At 43.4% G+C, this 17,821-nt stretch overlaps 1 protein-coding gene across 4 annotated transcripts in view; it reads right to left on the bottom strand.

Moving 5' to 3' along the window:
* Positions 1-17,821, bottom strand: part of sh2b3 (SH2B adaptor protein 3) — a 69,978-nt gene that overhangs the window by 4,003 nt on the left and 48,154 nt on the right. For all 4 annotated transcript variants that reach the window (XM_088617667.1, XM_088617665.1, XM_088617666.1 and 1 more), the window contains 5 exons: positions 9,865-9,966; positions 8,641-8,735; positions 3,627-3,718; positions 2,497-2,711; positions 1,297-1,468 (listed from right to left, as the gene is read on the bottom strand). In XM_088617667.1, coding sequence (XP_088473793.1) covers positions 1,297-1,468; positions 2,497-2,711; positions 3,627-3,718; positions 8,641-8,735; positions 9,865-9,966 — 676 coding nt within the window. The remainder of the gene's footprint in view (positions 1-1,296; positions 1,469-2,496; positions 2,712-3,626; positions 3,719-8,640; positions 8,736-9,864; positions 9,967-17,821) is intronic.

Here is a 17,821-nt window from a genome sequence, read left to right as displayed (position 1 = left end):
AGGCTCGTAAGAAACTTCCTGTGCATGGTGCACCGTGGACAACTTTTAAACCATCTGTTGGTGCTACACGTTTGTTTACTGAAGTGGAAACAAACTATGTGCTTCGGGAAGAATAATCCTGTTCAGTTTTGAAAGCCCTTAATTACTGCAGGGGGTACAATGCTAACCAACTAGCAGGACTGGCTGATAAAGGATGTTATACATGTTAATAGGATTTTTTAGTACTGTGGTTCTCAAACGGTGGTACGCACCCCCAGATGGTACGCCAGATAACCCTGGAAATGTGTTATGTGCACTGATAAATCGGGATGGGTTTTCATATTTCCTATTTTAATAAAATTAGTTTGTGTCAAATTAGCAGCCTACGTACTACGAAACAGCGCACGCTAATACTTGAGTGGACACAAGCGTTAGTATGTAAGTCTAGACCATTGTATAGGTATGTGCTTTACGAACCTAAGTGACCAATTGTATCAAAAAGTTATCTTCAGCAAACAGGGAGGTAGGAGAATGTGCGTGATTTTGGAACAATGCCAATCTTGAAACCACAGGAAAGTGTGATAGATAACGGAAAAATATTTATGGGCTGTTCTAGGTTAATTTAAGAAAAATACACTGAGCATCTCTGTTTCACTCCCATGCGCATTAAATAAAAACTTTTTAACTCGTGAGATAGACTCCTGCCTGTCTTTTAAGGGGAAATAGGGGAAAAATGCAAGCTTGTGGATTGCTAAAGCAGGTAAGCCCCACACTATTAGTGAAGAACTGTTAACTGTTGGCAAAAGAGCTGACACGTACTGTGTGGAGAAAAAGCTGCTAAACAGTTCGACCTTCCTCCCCTTTCGAATGATAGTCACTTGCAGAATTATTGATATGACAGATGATGTCAAAAGTACGCTGATGGAGTGCGTTAAGATGAGCAGATGTAAACAAGACAAATTTGTAGGTACCAAGGGTATTGTATGTATATGGATTGAAAACTGATTTTTAGAAAAGATGTGTAGCAATAAGAGGAAAAACTCTAACTGGGCTGATGGCGGAGATCATTAGTGGAGTTCCACAGGGCCTGTTTTAGGTCCATTTCTTCTCTGCGCTTCACACTTGATCTAGATTCTAGTCCAGTTAAAATGACTGAAACCAAAAATAGGAAACACTGAAGAAACAGAAAAGTTTCACAAAGACTTAGTCTGGTCAAACACTGTACAATCGTCTTGGCTTCTCCAGCTACTCTGCCTGAACCCGAGCTCGCGCCCTCCCTGCCTGTACGAATCTGCTGCGCAGCCAGGGAAGCCGTACCTTGTGAGGAGGAGCTGGCCACAACGTAGCTGGACAGCTTGACGTCGCAGGCGGCGCCGCACTCCAGGGGGATGGGATAGCGCTTGAAGTGATTGAGCATCTCCACCACCGAGGGGAAGCGCAGGTGCTGCACTCGACACTGCCCCCTGTCTGTCACGGACAGCCGGAGGTGCTGCCACAACACAAGGGCACAGTTTTCAATAAAACACCCTTTCAAAACACCTACATGAATATACTTTTCTCGTTGGCACATATCTTTTCCAAATGGGATGGCGTACTTTGGCTAGCAAATCATATACATTTCATATACAGTACATTTTTGCATTTTCAGTTAAGCATATTAAGATTTTCCCCACCATCCCCATAATCATGCAAACCTTACTTTGTTTTTCCTTCCAACCTGCCTGCTGCTCCTAATTTATCATATACTTCACTTTTTCTTCGCTGTTACGTCATGTGTGGCTCCCTTACAAATTGCAGGCGCTGCTGCAGGGTTGCATGGGCTGAAGCTGCTGGTAATGCTAATCACTACAATAACTTCAATAAGCCCGACTGCAGGTGGGCTTTATCCTCATTTCTGAAGCAAAGCCCTCAGCTGTAGCTCTGCTGAATGATTTGGCAGTTTTCTCCAGGAGCCTTGTTGAGAACAGGACTTTCACATAAATGATGGTAAACTTTTGCACTTGTGGTACAAGTGCATTGGAAATACTTATTATAACAAACTTTACTACACACATTCTTAATAGTAATTAACTTGGTTAATACTTTATACAAAGCAATTTACATCTTCACCCATGTGTCCTGCAGAGAATTCTACTGGAGCAATCTGAGTACCTTGTTCAAGGGTTCTGCTAATATTACCACCTGGGATGTAAACCTGCAACGTTTTAATTACACATCAAAAGCCCTACTGCCTAAAAACTGTTCCACACAGCTGGTGACGATACGGGGATATTCCAAAATGCTGCCCGACACTCTGATAGAATCACTTGGTATGTTAGGAAATGGTGGATCCTGCCAGGCTGACTAGACTATGTTCAGCAATACATCTTCTTATCATGCAGCAGAAGCACTGGCACGTTGCCTCTTGAACCATTCTTTGCAGCGTCTTTATTGTGTGTGCTCTTGGATGTGGCTCAGTATTAAGTGGGTCTCAGGTGGGCCCCCCCCCCGCGGCGGGCAGCTCTCGGTCAGGAATACCTTGGCCTTGCCCTGGAAGTTAAAGGTGAGGACGTAGTCTCCACGGCGTGTCTCGCTCTGCCTCACCAGGAACACGCCGTGGCCCCGCGTGCCTGCCATCTGCACCAGGTGAGCTGCCTTCACCCTGGAGATGGGCCCGTGGAACCAGGGGTACGAAGACAGGAAGTGATCCGTCTTCTGGTAGATCTGTTCTCCAACAGCAAAGTGCGTCGCCCCTGCAACACACCCCAGAGGCCTATCAGCTGTAATACCGATCAATCCATACTTCATATAACAGATTGTCTATTCTGGTGAAGGGTGAAAGGGCAGACACACAGACCACCAACACCTGGGCCAATTTTCCAGAAGCCAATTAACCTACCAGTACGTTTCTAGACTGCAGGACAATACTGAAGCAGGAGGAAACCCACACACTCCATGCAGACAGCACCACAAGCCCAGAATTGAGCCCAGGGCAGCAGTGCTCATCACTGCGCCACCATGCTGTCCTGTTGTTAACTCTCCTCGTTCAAATATTTTTTAGAAGGTGCCTGTGTAAAGCACCACGTTTGCAGGTCACGGCTTAAAGAAAGTGCTTTTCCTCCTTTCTCTTGTGCCTTCCACTGTGATAATGCCTAGGGATTGTTTCAATCCAGTTAAGATAATGTGAGTCAGGATAAAGTTCAGTAAACACTGACATCAGACAGGGCACTTTACGAAGAAAGTCAGAGTGCACAGGTCCCCTGGACAGAAGACACCATTTCTGAAGAATATACACCTTTTGCCATTGAAGTCATGTTTGTTGATCTGCCTAAGCTTTAGATTCCCGAGTCTAAGAACCGTGGTGTGGTTTACTGAAATCTACCCTTGAATTAGAAACAGGGAATGCTAGGAGGGTGATGCTGTGAATGTGAAAGACTAACCAAAACCACACCGAGGGAAGCTGGGCTCAAAGTGAAACTCAGCAGTATGGTATGAGCTCCACCAGGAAAACACAAACACCGGTTTTCTGCTACCGTTTAAGATCCATCTCCTTCTAATCCCTGTTTTCGTTACCAATGAGTAGCACGTACCGTTATTGCTACAGTGCCTGAAGGACACTAAAACCTGATGTCTGATTTCTCCCCCCACCCCCAAGCAAGGAGACTCACCTTGGCCCATAGATTCTGAGCTCCCTCTCCTGGCACTAGGGAACAAGTCACTCAGAGGAGAAGTTAGCAGCTCCATGTCAGCACTGTCTGACCTGCCAGATTGATACAACATCACAGTTAAGGGCAAAACAGCAGCAAACCATGCTTAGATTCAAAGCCAATTGATGAGCAGATGTCCTTGTCGAGAGCAACTTGCTGCATAGGACTCTGCATTATGTGTACACACAAGGAATAATACAGAGAAAATCCAGTAAAATGATAACAGCGAGGCTGAAATAAAACTAGAAAGGGCAGCAGTGGGGAGTATTAATTCATTAAACTTAACTACTTTTAACAAGTTCTATTGGGTTACTCAGTTCTGACCAGCAGCACATACTGAGGGGCTAGAGGAGTTTAAGGCTGGAGTTTTTTCACCACATTCAAGACATATCACTGCCAAGCATCCAGTAAACGTAACGGATATTAGACTGAAAGATTTCATCCGAATATCTCCATTTGCATGAAATATGCTCATGACCTCTGTCAACCCCTAGGGCAGCACTGGAAGACAATGCAGTGGAACGGGGCTTTGAGGCTGCTGTCTCAGCTGAGCCTTCACGTCCACTGTACCATGGGAGAAAAAAACAAATAAGGCCAAGGTTTGGAAAGGAGTCTAATTTTAAAGTTCAGAAATCTAAAAGAACTTTAACTCTGACCAAACTGAAAAGTATGCCTATTGTTGGTTATATTACTTGCAGTAGCTGTGGAATTCTTCACCCCAGTCTAATACATTAGAAAGACGCTCTGTGAGCAATGAGACATAGATAAGAACAGCTAGATGCTCTAGTTAGCCAGCTTAATTAGTTTGAGCATTTTTGGTCTTTGAGCTACTTCTTTCATAGCTACAGAATTTCATTTTTTTTCCTCTCATAATCTGTAAATTTGTGTTATTTTCGGTGCTCTTGGTGGCCGCAATGAGAAACACGTCTGGGCTCGCACAAGCCCCAGAAGAGCGAGGGTGCAGTGGTGAAGGAAGCCGAGCGAGACATAAAAAGCAGCTGGCCCGGCCAGGAAGCACGTCTGTAATTCTTGGAAATGTGAAATGTTATTGTTCCCGCCCCAAAGAAAACCGGAGAGTGGATGTAGAAACAAGGCCAAATCAGATCCTGATGAATTGCTGACAGTGTTCTCAGCATTTCAATAACAGGAAGAGCCTTCCTCTGAGGCTTTAAAAAAAAAAAGATTTGCGTGAAATAAACCCTTCTCTAGAAAGTCTTTGACACAGCCACAGGTCAGCAGGGGCATTTGGCCAGCCTGTGATCTGTAGAAGTCTCATGAACTTTGTTGGAATTGCCAGGATCATTCACAGAATTCTTCTCCCACCAATTTAAAAAGAAGCCACTAGGAAAGATAAGTAATTTATACAATTGCAGCAATTAATTGTTTTATCTGCAGTTAGCACATCAATACCAAGCTTTCTCAAGAATTTTCTATAACTTCTAATAATCATATGTTGCAAATTGCTGAATTACACAGCCCAATGTCTAGCTTTGATAAAGCTGAAATAATGCAGAGATACAAAATGTTCCATTAAAGCATGTTAGGCTACTCTCATGTCTTTCCAAACCCCTTTGCAAAAGTTCATATCTGTAAATTAGCAGAAAGGCTAAATCACAAATTCGACTCTAAAGTGGGAGGTATTGTTGGGTCTCTTTGTATGCATCTGCTGAATAAACTGCAGCAGCCACTTCTGTGACACTGCAGGGCTGCAGTTTCCTGCTGGCCTGCGAGAAAGACTCCCCCGGCCTGGAATTCTGCAGGCTGAGGCAGCCCTGGGCATTGGCAGGGCCTGGCCGCGCTGTGTGGAAGGGCAGCTGGAAACAGGAAACAGGAAACAGGTGCGCGACAAGAGCTGTGCTGACTCTGCTCAGTCACCGATGCCATTATCGGAGAAATGCGCGAAACCAGCAAGTTCTCCGAGGTAGTACTTGCATCACTGAGATAAAGCATGGTTACAGCAATGAGTCATCCTAGAAAATTCAGACAATTCCAGATACAAGAAGTTTCGCTCGTGATTATACACTTTAACTCTTTCATAAGCGTATGCCACAAGAAAGCATTCCTTATTTCAGAATGACCTAAGGACATCAGTGGACATCAATGATGTTGGACACTGTATAATCCCTGGACAAGCCATTTGTACTAAATGCTACCCTTCTTTCGAAAGAACCAGTTTGAAATTCTTCCCCAGCAAGTGAAGAGGGCAGCCTGCCCTGTCGCAATGCAGTTCCGGTTCCGTGGGATTTGTCAGTCCATAATGGGATGGAGACATAAAGCTACCAACAACTAAACAAGCCAGAGGTGTCACAACACTTCCTGCTGTTTAGAATACTCCCAGCTTATTTCTAGCTCTGAAAATATCATTAACATCAGACAGATAAAAGAACTCCCCCCATCAATAAGCTGGTCACAAAACGCATCGCTTCTTAGTTTTTTTAATGCTTAGACATCAGTTAAATGTTTTTATTACTATTTCAATACGGTTTTGGTACTTTTCACTATAAAAGAGTTTATAATTTAGCTGAATGAATGGAATCTACTTAATCACAGGGAAGCTGTGATCACTCCTGCTATTGAAGTAGGCTGAAAGTTCTGTACAGCTGCGAAAACTGTCAAACCTACACAAACATCCTGGAACCTAAGGACTGACGTCATGTGCATTAACAACAGCCGATGGGCCCATTTAGCTGGTCTGGTTGTTAATAACCAACTCATCTGAGGATCTCATCCAGCGAGGTCTTATAAAAGACATTTTTCAACTCCATATGGATCTTCAATTAAAACAATGTTTTTATATTTTGTGTTAAACTATAGCAGGGGTTGAAGCATTCCAGATGTGGTTAAAGTGACTCTGCAGAGCCCCTTGGTCAAACAGCTGGACAGGTGTAACATCAGAATGGGGCAAGTTGAGAAGCTAGGGCCGTCCAATTTAATTTATTTTGAAATCCTGAAAAATTCTTATTGCACTATAATTTTTTCCCTTAAGCAGTACTGGGATGTAACTATTCAAGACATAAAGCCGTTCCAGCCTTTGCAATGAAATGCAGCACAGACTGAGGTCTCTGGTCAGCTCCCAGTGGACTGGAGACTGGCCAGCTGTGACAGCTCTGCGGTGCTACACAGACTGAGAACAGGCAGAGAGATGCCTCTCAACCTGGACAGTGCACACCAAACTCCCGACAGCTACCTGCCTGCGTGCGTGCCGACGTCTTCTGATCACTGTTCATTTCCTTCAGCGGCTACGTCAATACAGTAGAATAACAGCAGACTGGAAGTGCAAACAGGAGTGAGCCAGAGGTGGCTTGAATTACTGACGTCGTGTGCTGACGCATACTTTTTAGATGCTACGTTGCTAAGGAGTGTTTGAAACCGGCACTGTACTGGTTTCACGATAGTACAGAGGGCTCAGCAAGCAGAGCTTGTCAACTGCAGTCTCTGTGCAGAGAAGTCACCACCTTTTAATTTCCGGCGTTTAATCTTAATACCACCAATGCTTCTTGTGAAACCCAAGCCTTTCTCAGAGAAGAAGAGAGCGAGGTACTCTTCCCATCAGACATCTGGTGCAGCTGAAATTCCCAGGGACCCCAGAGAGCCCTCCTCCACACTTCCTTCTGCCAGCGTCAGTTTCCTAGCCTCACTACAGCAAGGGACCTTTCCCACTGCTCAGCATTCTGTACCCCCACCTTAACACGGACTCCCTTGGAAACGATTTGTAAAGAAGAAAGGATATGTTGAAATGCGCGTTCTGAAAGAGAAAAGTCCTATTAAGTGCCATCCTGAGGTACTGAGGTCATTACATCTCAAAACCTTCATTCTGGATATCTTTCGAGACACTAATCCGTCAGATATTTTGCTTTTCCAGGAAGCATGTGCAAATAAATCGGCCCCAGTTCCAATTCTGTGCTACAGCAGCCATATCGACCAGTGTTTTTAAATAGTTAACCCAGAACAGTGTCTTTGAAATCATTCCCACTGCTACAGAGGGTAAAAACTAAGGCGAAGAAGTACAAGTGAATTTCAGAAGAAAAAAGTATTTTTGATATTTGCCAAATCAGTCAAATACTTTCAGTCAAACAGCAATTTAAAATCCCAGATTATTTTTTTACCAGCCTCCTGTCAGTTGAGGTGGAGCAGTGCCAACACAAGAAAACACCAGTACAGAACGCTGTTCATTGTTTTGACTACATCCAACTGGAGATAAGTAACAACAGGATAAGAGGTTTAAATGTAACGTCATACATACAACATCACTCTATGCATCTTCAAACAACCTATGACTGCCTGCAACAGTGCAAAATCTGCTGTTGTTTCCTGCTACAAGGGCAGGGGTGTTTGCTCTTGGCTTGAGCCTCATGACCCACTTGCTGTTTTTGGTTGCAACCCAAGCACAACAGTGAAAAGCAGTGTCAACAGCAATATTCGCCATGATACCTGCAATGAGAAATGGCCTTTGTATTCCATAATTAGCCTTAGAATATTCTGTAGGATTCTGTAACTACTAATGGAAGTGTGAAAAATAGAAAAAGAAACCCTGGAGCAAATGGCTTGAGATCTTCCTAAAGACAAGCCTGAGGCCTACGGGGCTGTTTGGTGGGGCCAGTCAGAATGTCCTCTGTGTATTGGAAAGTCATACTGCAGCTCCAGGAATTGTGTTTTTTCAAAACAAAATGCTCATGGTGCTCCAGGTCAAAGGATAACAGCAGTGGTGACGAAAAGTTGCATTTGTAGTTTGTATGCAATGACTGTGAAAACCACAGCAGGAAACAGTTTCTGAAGATTCAATAATAATAATAATAATAATAATAATAATAATAATAAAGTACCTTTCCAAACCAAATATTAAGGAGAGGACTGAAATGAGTCAACAAAAAGTACAAGTTTATGGGAGATAACTCCTAGTGGTCTAGTGGCTGATAACCCCTCTCACTTGGCGAACACGACGAATAAAAAACAGAAACAAGCATTCAAAGCTTACCCCGTGTTAATACATTCCTTTATTTCAGTAGTCCAGGAGCTCACTTGCTGATCATTATCAGTCTCAAATATTAAACTGCCTGGGAAGTGATTAACCTAAAAGAAGGAAGACCAGGAGATCAGAGGGTGAACAGCAGCTGCAACTCTTGCAAAACTCTGCACAGCGCACAGCATGGACTGGTCACAGGCGCGCAAGCTCTGGAAGCCTCCTGTAAATCATCACTCGCCTTCGGGGTTTTGTTTTTGCGGATTTCTGTAAATGAATAAATTAAATAGGCAGAGGGAAAGGAAAACCTGAACAGCTATCTGGCCTCTGGATAGGAGCTGCCCAGCTGCTGCCTTGCCTGCAGGCCCCACACTGGGCTGAGGAGGACTGCTAGGAGCAGGCAGGGGACAGCAGCGTGGCTGATCGTGACGCAAACCGCACAGCCAGAGGAGACAGGGCAGAGACGAAGCTGGAAGGCAAGCACACACAACTAGGCTCATGAGCAGGCAGTCGTGCAAAATAAAGCTCCTGCACAATATACATTTGCAGATAGAAGTACAGTAGGTGGTACTGTCTATGTCCAGCAATGTTATTTTCTAATATATTAAGTCTATCACTTCTTCATTAGATAATGCTTATTTGCCAGAAACACCTCTTCTAAGTTTCTGATTCTAGTGATTTTGCATAGTTAAGACAGGATATGGATACAAAGGAACAAGTAAAAGGTTTATTCCATGCTGAAAAAAAGAAGAAAACTAAACGTTTTGTTTTTTCAAAGGTGACACCTGAAGAAGGCTCCACGGCCGAAATGTTGTGTGTTTTCTTTCTTCTTTTTTCAGCATGGAATAAACCTATCACTTGTTCCTTTGCAGCCTACGCATGCTGACGCAGCTCCCCACCTGAACTACTACAGGATTTGGATACTTCTTTCTTAACACCGGTAGTTAAGGAAGGAAAATGAAGTGGAAGTCTATTTTCGGACTGAGAAGAGAAGGTGCTTCCTCACACACAGGGTTGTGGTTGTCTGGAGTGAGATATGTAGCCACTGTGCTGCTGCAGACACTCAGTGATCAAGCAATGTGGCTGCATGACACCATTGGATGAACAAGCCACCAGCAAGCAGACAAGAAACCAATGGCCTGCAGCAAATCCACATGTGAGGTGACACAAATGTGAATTCAATTCTCAGCATGCAAGCACAGGAGAGTCATAGGTCTGGAGGTGACGTTTTCTACTCACCTTTAAAACAAATGTGTTCATGTTGTCTGGCATCTCGAGGCGGTTGCAGCGGCGTATCTCAGTAATAGCAGAGCAGGGGGCCCTCAGCCTGGGACTGGAGCCCTGAAACACATACACAGACTTCCCCTGAGCAAGGAGGGCACTGCAAACTTTCTCTCGCAACATACAGTTTCTGTATCTTATTCCAAAGCATGGGTCTCCCATCTATAACAAACTCAAGTGCTCAAGGGTGTTCCAGGCACAGGCAGAACACATGGAAGAAATAATCTTCCCGGAAGAAAACAAGAATTAAAGTCGCACTGAAGGCTGGCGTTGCTGCTAGTGGTTCTTTCGTGTTTGCTAGAGTGCCTGGAAGTATCATGCCCTTTCCTGATTGGCAATCACTTTTTGAAAAGCAAAAGCATCGCAGGTGCAGCAAGATCACGTCCGAGAGCCCGTCATCCTGCACCCTGGAATTTCTCTGCACAAGAAAATCCAGAAAATGTCAGGACCAGGTGAGCATCTGTGGAATTTCCCTTTGCAAATACTGCCGATGCGAAGTAGCTGCTTTTAAAATAATCCTTCTTCAGCGCACAGGAAGACATCCCAGTGGGTGATATTCCAACATCTCCTCGGTTCAACAAGAAAGGTGCTCTCTTCGTTTCCCTCACTGTCCTTTATTAACAAAGCAGCCAGGGCACCGTTATTTCAACCCCCTCCTCATCTAGTGTGTGTCAAAAAGAAATCCACATGCATCGCAGCGTGCAGGAAATACAATTAATCATCAAGTAATATGTGCTGCCCAACCGAGTATTCTGGGAATACAAAACTGAAAAATGACAACGTGGAGAACTAGGGGAGAGCCAGGATCAGCATGTGAGCACTTCACAGCGCTCTGAGCGAGATCAGTCATGCTGTGTGATGGGTTTCTCTCTCACAGACACTGGGGAGGCAGGGAATGGGAATGAATGGGTGACAACATGAGCTGAAGACCCTGAGACACAGTGAAGGAAGGGTCACTGACTTGGAGAATGAGCCAAGAGAGGAGATATAAGCTTAAAAGGCCCATTTCTAGCTGTTCTGCAATAGAATAGGACTACAAAAATATTCCAGCGTTCAAACTGTATTTCCAATTTTATCTCAAGAGCAATAAATAAATAATGCACATTTCCATACAGTATGTATTCTTCAAAACAAATCCCTTTCATTTTAATTCTGGTCCTCAATTATCAGCAAAAACCTTTACATAAGATGCCACAGCTCTCCCCTAAAACTTGAGCCAAACAGTTTCTCTGCGTCACCAGTCATATCGAAATAATTTGAAAGAACGTGGTTGCAAGTTCCTGTTGATTATCAGACACCATTTTTTCATGTCTGCCTGAAAAAATGATTTGCTTCTATGCGTTCAGAAACAAATACTTGTATGCTTTAAGTTGACTGAAAGACCAATCTGTTTAAAACTGGAGTAGACAAGATGACCCTAACTGACAACTTCAATACTACCTGATAATTTGTAAATTAATAGCACACTAACTACAAATGTAATTCTTACACACATCCATCAGCTGCTCATCCTGTTGAGTAAATGATTTTCCAGTTGAACAATGAGTTTACACCAGCATGGAGTCAACATCTCAGAAGCACAGGGCAGGACTCAGAGCCGGGCGAGAGACAGAGCTTTAACTGTTTTGGTTTTGTTTTACCTCAGTGAGATCAATATCATCTTGACAGATAGATCACTGATACTCTTTACAGGTTTAAGTAAATACTTCTGTGGTGTGACTTAACCTAATAAACCTATTTCCTGACCCTGGTAAGCCTGTGCTGACATCACAGCACCAGCATTCTGGGACAGCAGAATCGGAACACACAGCCAGACGCTTAGGTCTGCGACAAACAAAACACTGAGCTCCTGCAGTCATGGTGTTCAACACAGACGGCCCACTGTCATCTGCAACTACCCTCCCGAAAACACGCGAGAGATCAGCACAGAAACCTGATCTTTGGAAAAGAAAGGCATTTCAAAATCTCATAATAACAAATCTTATTTTGACAAGTTTTCAACAGGGAAGTGGTTGGCTGTGTAAGGGATAAGCCAACACACCAACTAGTTCTATTTCTAGGAGAAACACTGATGATGACGGAAGCACTCTCGCTAGCCTATTGCTAAAATAAAAGAGAAATTAAGAGTATATGTGTGTGAACTGGCTAGTGGGTTACCAATGCTATCAAGGAACTTCACTCCTGTAAAGAACTCCAATAGAAAAACCAACACATCTAACAGCAATAGTACACCATTTCAGAGTGACAAACAGCAATTCTCTGATTCATTTTCTTTTTTAAAAGAATCTTTTCAAAGATTGTTTCACAATAACATAATTAAGAAAATATACGAGATGGTGGAGAAAACGGACAGTAAGATACTACGCTCCTAGTCCAATCAGACAATGGTTACATTAATTCATGCTTCAAATGACCACAAGCTGGCATCTACAAAACCATAAAACCTCACTGAGGCAAAGGGCTCATGTCTGCAGCTTTGGGAACTGCAGGCCCAGTGCATGACAGAGCTTTCACTGTGTTCCATTTCTGCTTTTCGTTATTTTGTGGACAAACGTACCACAGGCTTGGAGGGCAAACAGGAGATCAGGTTCCAAGACATGTAGGGCCTTATAGGTGTGAATGAGGATTCTGAAGCAATCTCACAATCTGACAGGAAGCCAGTACAAAGTCTCTAGGACAGGAGTAATGTGATCACTTGCACACGACGTGGTCAGGATTGTGGCTGCAGAATTCTGGACATGCTGAAGTTTGCTCAGTACTGACTTAGATACCCCAGTAAGCGGGTGTTACGGTAGTCAATTCTAGAGAAGACAAATGTGTTGACCAGCTTTTCAAGTCAAAGACAACACAGGACGCAATTGTGAAGTATGTGACCTAGACCTCTCTGTATTTGGCTGTTTTTATGCATTTTGGTGGGTTGGCCAGCACTAATGACTTGGTGCAAGAGAATGAGAAAATATCTTGCAGCAGCACAGGAAAGAATCATTTACTTCTACCCAAGATCTGACCAGTGCTGGATGGTTATGTACTGTAAACTGTTTACATACACTGAAGCTGGACCTGTGACGTCCATCCTGTCACAAAGAGGACCGTTCTGTTTTCTTCCTGCTCTCAGTGTAAAGAGCTGGGATGCAGGAGAGACAGCTGGTCCAAAGAGGCCGTTTCGCTCACCGGTAGCTTTTCGTCCTCTTGGTGAAAAAGCAAGCAGCTGTGGGTGGCCTGCAATGGAGCATCCCGAGCGGCCAGCGTATTTCCTAACATAAAGCCTTAAAGGAGCTTTGAATGCTATTGGGAACCACAAGGTCGTCTTGAGTCACCCCAGGGTCTTACGTTTAGAAGAAAAAAGGCTTTATTCTGTGCACAGCTGAACCTTCAAAGGCTGTTTTCTTTGTTTTAAACAACAAAGCGCAGCTTGTTTCCAGACGCAACACACAAAACTGATTACTCTGCTGCTCAATGGCTGCTGAGAGGCCAGACAAAATCTGGGATTTGTACTTCTGTCCGTGACGAAACAGAGGACCAACACCAGATAACATCGCATGCTAGCCCTCTGCCACAGCTTTGCACTTCTGTTAGATTTTTACACGTGTTCTTCATGTCTCTACTTAGATTGTTTGCTGCACTTTGGATCCGCCCCTTGTGAAAAAGCTGCTCACTCCTGCTCAGGGTCGCAGCAACACAGGATCACACGCTGGATGGGATTCCAGTCCACTGCAGGGAGCACACGGCAACAGTGTGAAGACGCCAGGCTATAACCTACACAAAATCTCTTTTAGATGAGCTCTCGGAGAAGTCCCCAGAGACCAGGAGAGAACAGGTACTCCATCAAACGCAAGACCAGAGAACTGTGAGGCAGCAGCACTATTGAAAAACAAGCTCTGAAAACACTAGCAGTAACAGATGTTATTTCACCATCAAATGCCTTAATCTCAATTCAGGCTTCATTGTCATGCGCAGACTGGCTGTTTGGTGCGATATAATAAAAATCATCTCTTGAATAGCTCAGATAATCTTTAAGAAGCAGTAGCAATAGTAGTAATAATAAAAATAAAAATACTGAATTATTTACTGTCTTGATTTAAGCAATTTTTATTTCCTGTTTAGTAATAGGCAGAGGGATTTTCTCACTTCCTTAGTATTTGAATAACGCTGGTGATTTCACAACAGGACTCTGTCTTCATCACAGGGTCAACCAACACAACGTGAAAGAACGCTTCATAATCACAATCACTGTAGTCAGCATTATTTCCAGTGGATTAGACACAACTACTGTATCGTACCTGCGTATTCACAATTTAAAATTGATACAACCTTAGCAAGCGATATCACAGTAATAGGAAACTAGGCTGTCTGAAGAAAGACCTCCCACAATGAAGTAGCTTAAATAAAATGCTCTCTGTCCTTTTAAAGATAACTTTGTGTAGGGCAGACTGAGTTGAGGACCACGTATTGACAGCACTGCTGAATAACTGCTCTCACACACCTGCTTGATACAAGTAGCACTCAAAGAACATCAGTTTCTCATCAAACGGTTTCACAAATCTTATTTCTCTACTGTTAACCAGCTTTGTGTTTATCAATAGCACACAGTTCAATATCATTAGTATTCAAAATAGAAGAAACCCACGGAGAGAAATTTCTGTGTAATCCTATTGTCATCCAAAACACTGAAAAATGACACGAGTGGAAGAGAATGACAGGAGAGAGCAGAATAAACGGGGTAATAAAAAACAGGAACAGGACTGCGCTCCAAAGAGAAAAAAAAATCCGATGCAGAAGCGCAGTCCGTTACAAAATGCGAGCCCTCTGTCCTGACACGCAATCTCACGCTTCGCCACGATGTTTCACTTCCCCGCCGCGGCGCACGGAGATCACACTTCCCGGCCCGGGTTTCAGTCTGACGCTCCTCTTTTCAGCAGCTCTTGCGTGGAAGAGAGAGAGAGTCGACTCCACGCCGGCTGTAAATCACCGGCCTCTGAAGGGTCTTCAGTGTGTCTCTAGAGCTAAGGCAGGCTGTAAGCGCTGCCAAGCACTGCTGACACGGGCTCACCGTTATTTTCAGGACCGAAATTGTAGGAAACTGACCATCTTAACATAATCCTTTCATCCAAACACGTTATAATTGGCTCCACTTGTTTTGACTCATATACAGACTGCAGTAAAAGCACCACTGACAAGCCGTGGGGAAAACAAAAGCAGGGTGAGAGCTGCTGTGAATATAGCTATTTGAAATGAAATTCTCTGAAGGCTAGGAACCAGCCCCCCTCTTCCTCATTTCCACACGTTGGTTCTTAGCCATCTGCACACACCACACTGACAAGGTAAAACACTGCTGGCGGACTGTTTTCACCCCTGGCCTTAAGCGATAGTGTTTCAACAGCATTTGACAAGAAGATTGGTTCGTGAGGATGTGTTGTTCTACAGCTTCAGCTCAAGTTAGAAGACGTGAGCGTGTGTTCTTCTAGACCAAAAAGAGCACTACAACTCCAACGTCAGGAACTGTCCGAGACTGACATCCTATTAGAACGGAGCGATGAACAGCAATCGTCCTCCCGTACAGGAGCTGCACGTGTATTTGTTGGGAAACCTTGAGTCGAGTCAGTAACTAAGAAAACTCATCAATCAAGTCCTGACTGAGGCTCTAGAAAATGTCGTGGGGGTCTGCCGATTCCCTCAGAGTCGCACACTGACTTGGAACAATTTCAAGCTCTCCCTTCCTATCCATTGTGTTTATAATAAAGATTCTTAAAACCTGATCACTACCATTTTCTGGGGTTTCCGAATCAAGTGGTTGCAAACAGCAATACTATCCAATCAGTCTGCCTATAAAAGTAATCCTTTCCGGACAAGACGATCCACTCACAGCTGGTTTTCTAAGATGGAAGACAGCAGTAATAAAACAGCTCTTTTATTAAACCCTCCTTTCCTGGGAGCCCAGGGGTCATGGGAAAGCCATTCTGCAAGTTTCTCTTTTCCGGCATGACATGTTAAAATTGTTTAGGCAACTGTAAATACCCCACGATGTTCAGAATACAGGGGTGAAATGGAAACGTTATGTGAAGGAAGTATCCGTTGTGCCTGGATGCTCTTGGACCTCCTTTGCCACAGCTGGCAATTTCTAACCAAAGAGGAAATTCAGACTGACAGTAACAGAAAACACTACAAGAGAGGAGGGAGAACTATTGCTTCAAAGCTCATGAACTTTAAAAGGTTCCTCAGATGTTTAAGGCATACAGTACCTTGCAAAAACTGTTTTGTAGTGAGGTTTTCTTTAAAGCTCACACCCACCAGTGTCCCCCACAGCGAGTGGAATGGAAAGGTTATAGATGTGTTTGACAATTTATGATTCTGGATGAAGTGCTTGGACATTCACAGGGGAATCTGCAATGACTGACTGACCTGTATTTCAATCTGAAACCCTCTATGAACCAACCTCCTTGGTTTAAAGAGATTGGTCTAAATGGCAACCTTCAGCACAAATACTTGCTTACTTGAAAACATCCTGTAAGAATAAAGTTAAATTCTGCACACAGCCCATGGCTGATGTTAATGTTTCAAAAGGTACAATTTAACTACAACAAATCATTCTTTCACATGACAAAAGCCAACCTAAGGGAAGCTATACTGCCTCATAAAAATGTATGCAATATTTCACTTTGCATTTTTGTTGCGTTAAATACTGACCTATTTTTGTTTAAATGGAAAACCTCTTTACTATCATGTTAGTTAACTCAAACTGTCAAAAAAACATCCCTTTGCCTCTATAAAATGTGGGTGTTTATTAAGGTATGAAATGCTGTTTATTCTTTAAGTGACAGGAAATGTGACATGTGGTCATGACAAATTTATTAGGAGGTATTTCTGCTTGGGAAAAGTAAGAGGAGACTGGGACCACTCAAGAAACCAGTAAAAAGGTGGGTGAGTGAATTGCATGCTTTGCCATACAAACGGCAGTGGGGAACTTAGTCATGAAGTGAACGAGGTCTTCAGCACTGGGTCCACGTTTATCAACACGCAAAAAAAGTGTAAGATTTATCAACAGAGAAGGAAACTCCACTCAGGAGCAGGAATAAAACCCAGCACCAAAAAAATCCCTAATGACCAATAGAGTGAATTTATTAATATAACCCAGTTAGGTTTTATTTAAATTCACACACACGGTAAGGTATGTGCTATATGACCTCAACAAAGAAAACTGGGGACAAAGGAAAGCATCCAAACACATTCACATAATCTGCTGTAACTCAAATATACTGAATAACAGATGTATGGCTATTTCAATTTCCAGCTAAGACAAACTTAGAAATATTTTAAAGTAGGGCAGCACAGTTACGCAGTGTGTGTGTGTGTGTGTGTGTGTGTTGAGAAGGACCTGGATGTATCCCGCCATTAGGATCCGGCTCCCCTGCAGCCCAAACGTACTGTAACCGAAGCAGTTAGAAGAGGATGGATGTTTAAGCACACCTTAAAATTTAACTTTAATTTGTGCACGGGGTCGGCTGCCAATTTTGGGACTAGAAAATACAAGCAGGGCTCTGAAAGACTTTCAGACAAGCTGGCACGGACCTCATTCACTCAGGAGGGAGTTTTTCCAGCAGGTGACAAAAGGTTAAGGTACTTGAATGCTTTCCATATTTCCATTGTGAAGTTACTGAACCTTTGCACTACACCAGATACACCATGACCAAAAAACCATCATGTTGTCATCATCATTTGCAGCGGTTAAAGATCGAGGTGATTTTTTTCTAAGCAACACTTAGCTAGTGAACCTTTTATTACGAATTATCTGGCTGAGGAGATTTGCTTCCTCTAGCCTGTATCTTTTAATTTGATGTCAACTAAATTAGCAGCAGGCTACAACAGCCTATTTAATTACATCAAATCTCTCTCTCAGTCTAGAAAAGCCCTCGCTGAG

The sequence above is a fragment of the Lepisosteus platostomus genome, chromosome 24 (assembly GCF_059453375.1).
Source record: "Lepisosteus platostomus isolate fLepPlt1 chromosome 24, fLepPlt1.hap1, whole genome shotgun sequence".
NCBI classification, from domain to species: Eukaryota; Metazoa; Chordata; class Actinopteri; order Semionotiformes; family Lepisosteidae; genus Lepisosteus; species Lepisosteus platostomus.
The sequence above is the reverse complement of the archived record's forward strand: the minus strand, read 5'-3'. Positions and strand labels throughout refer to the sequence as shown.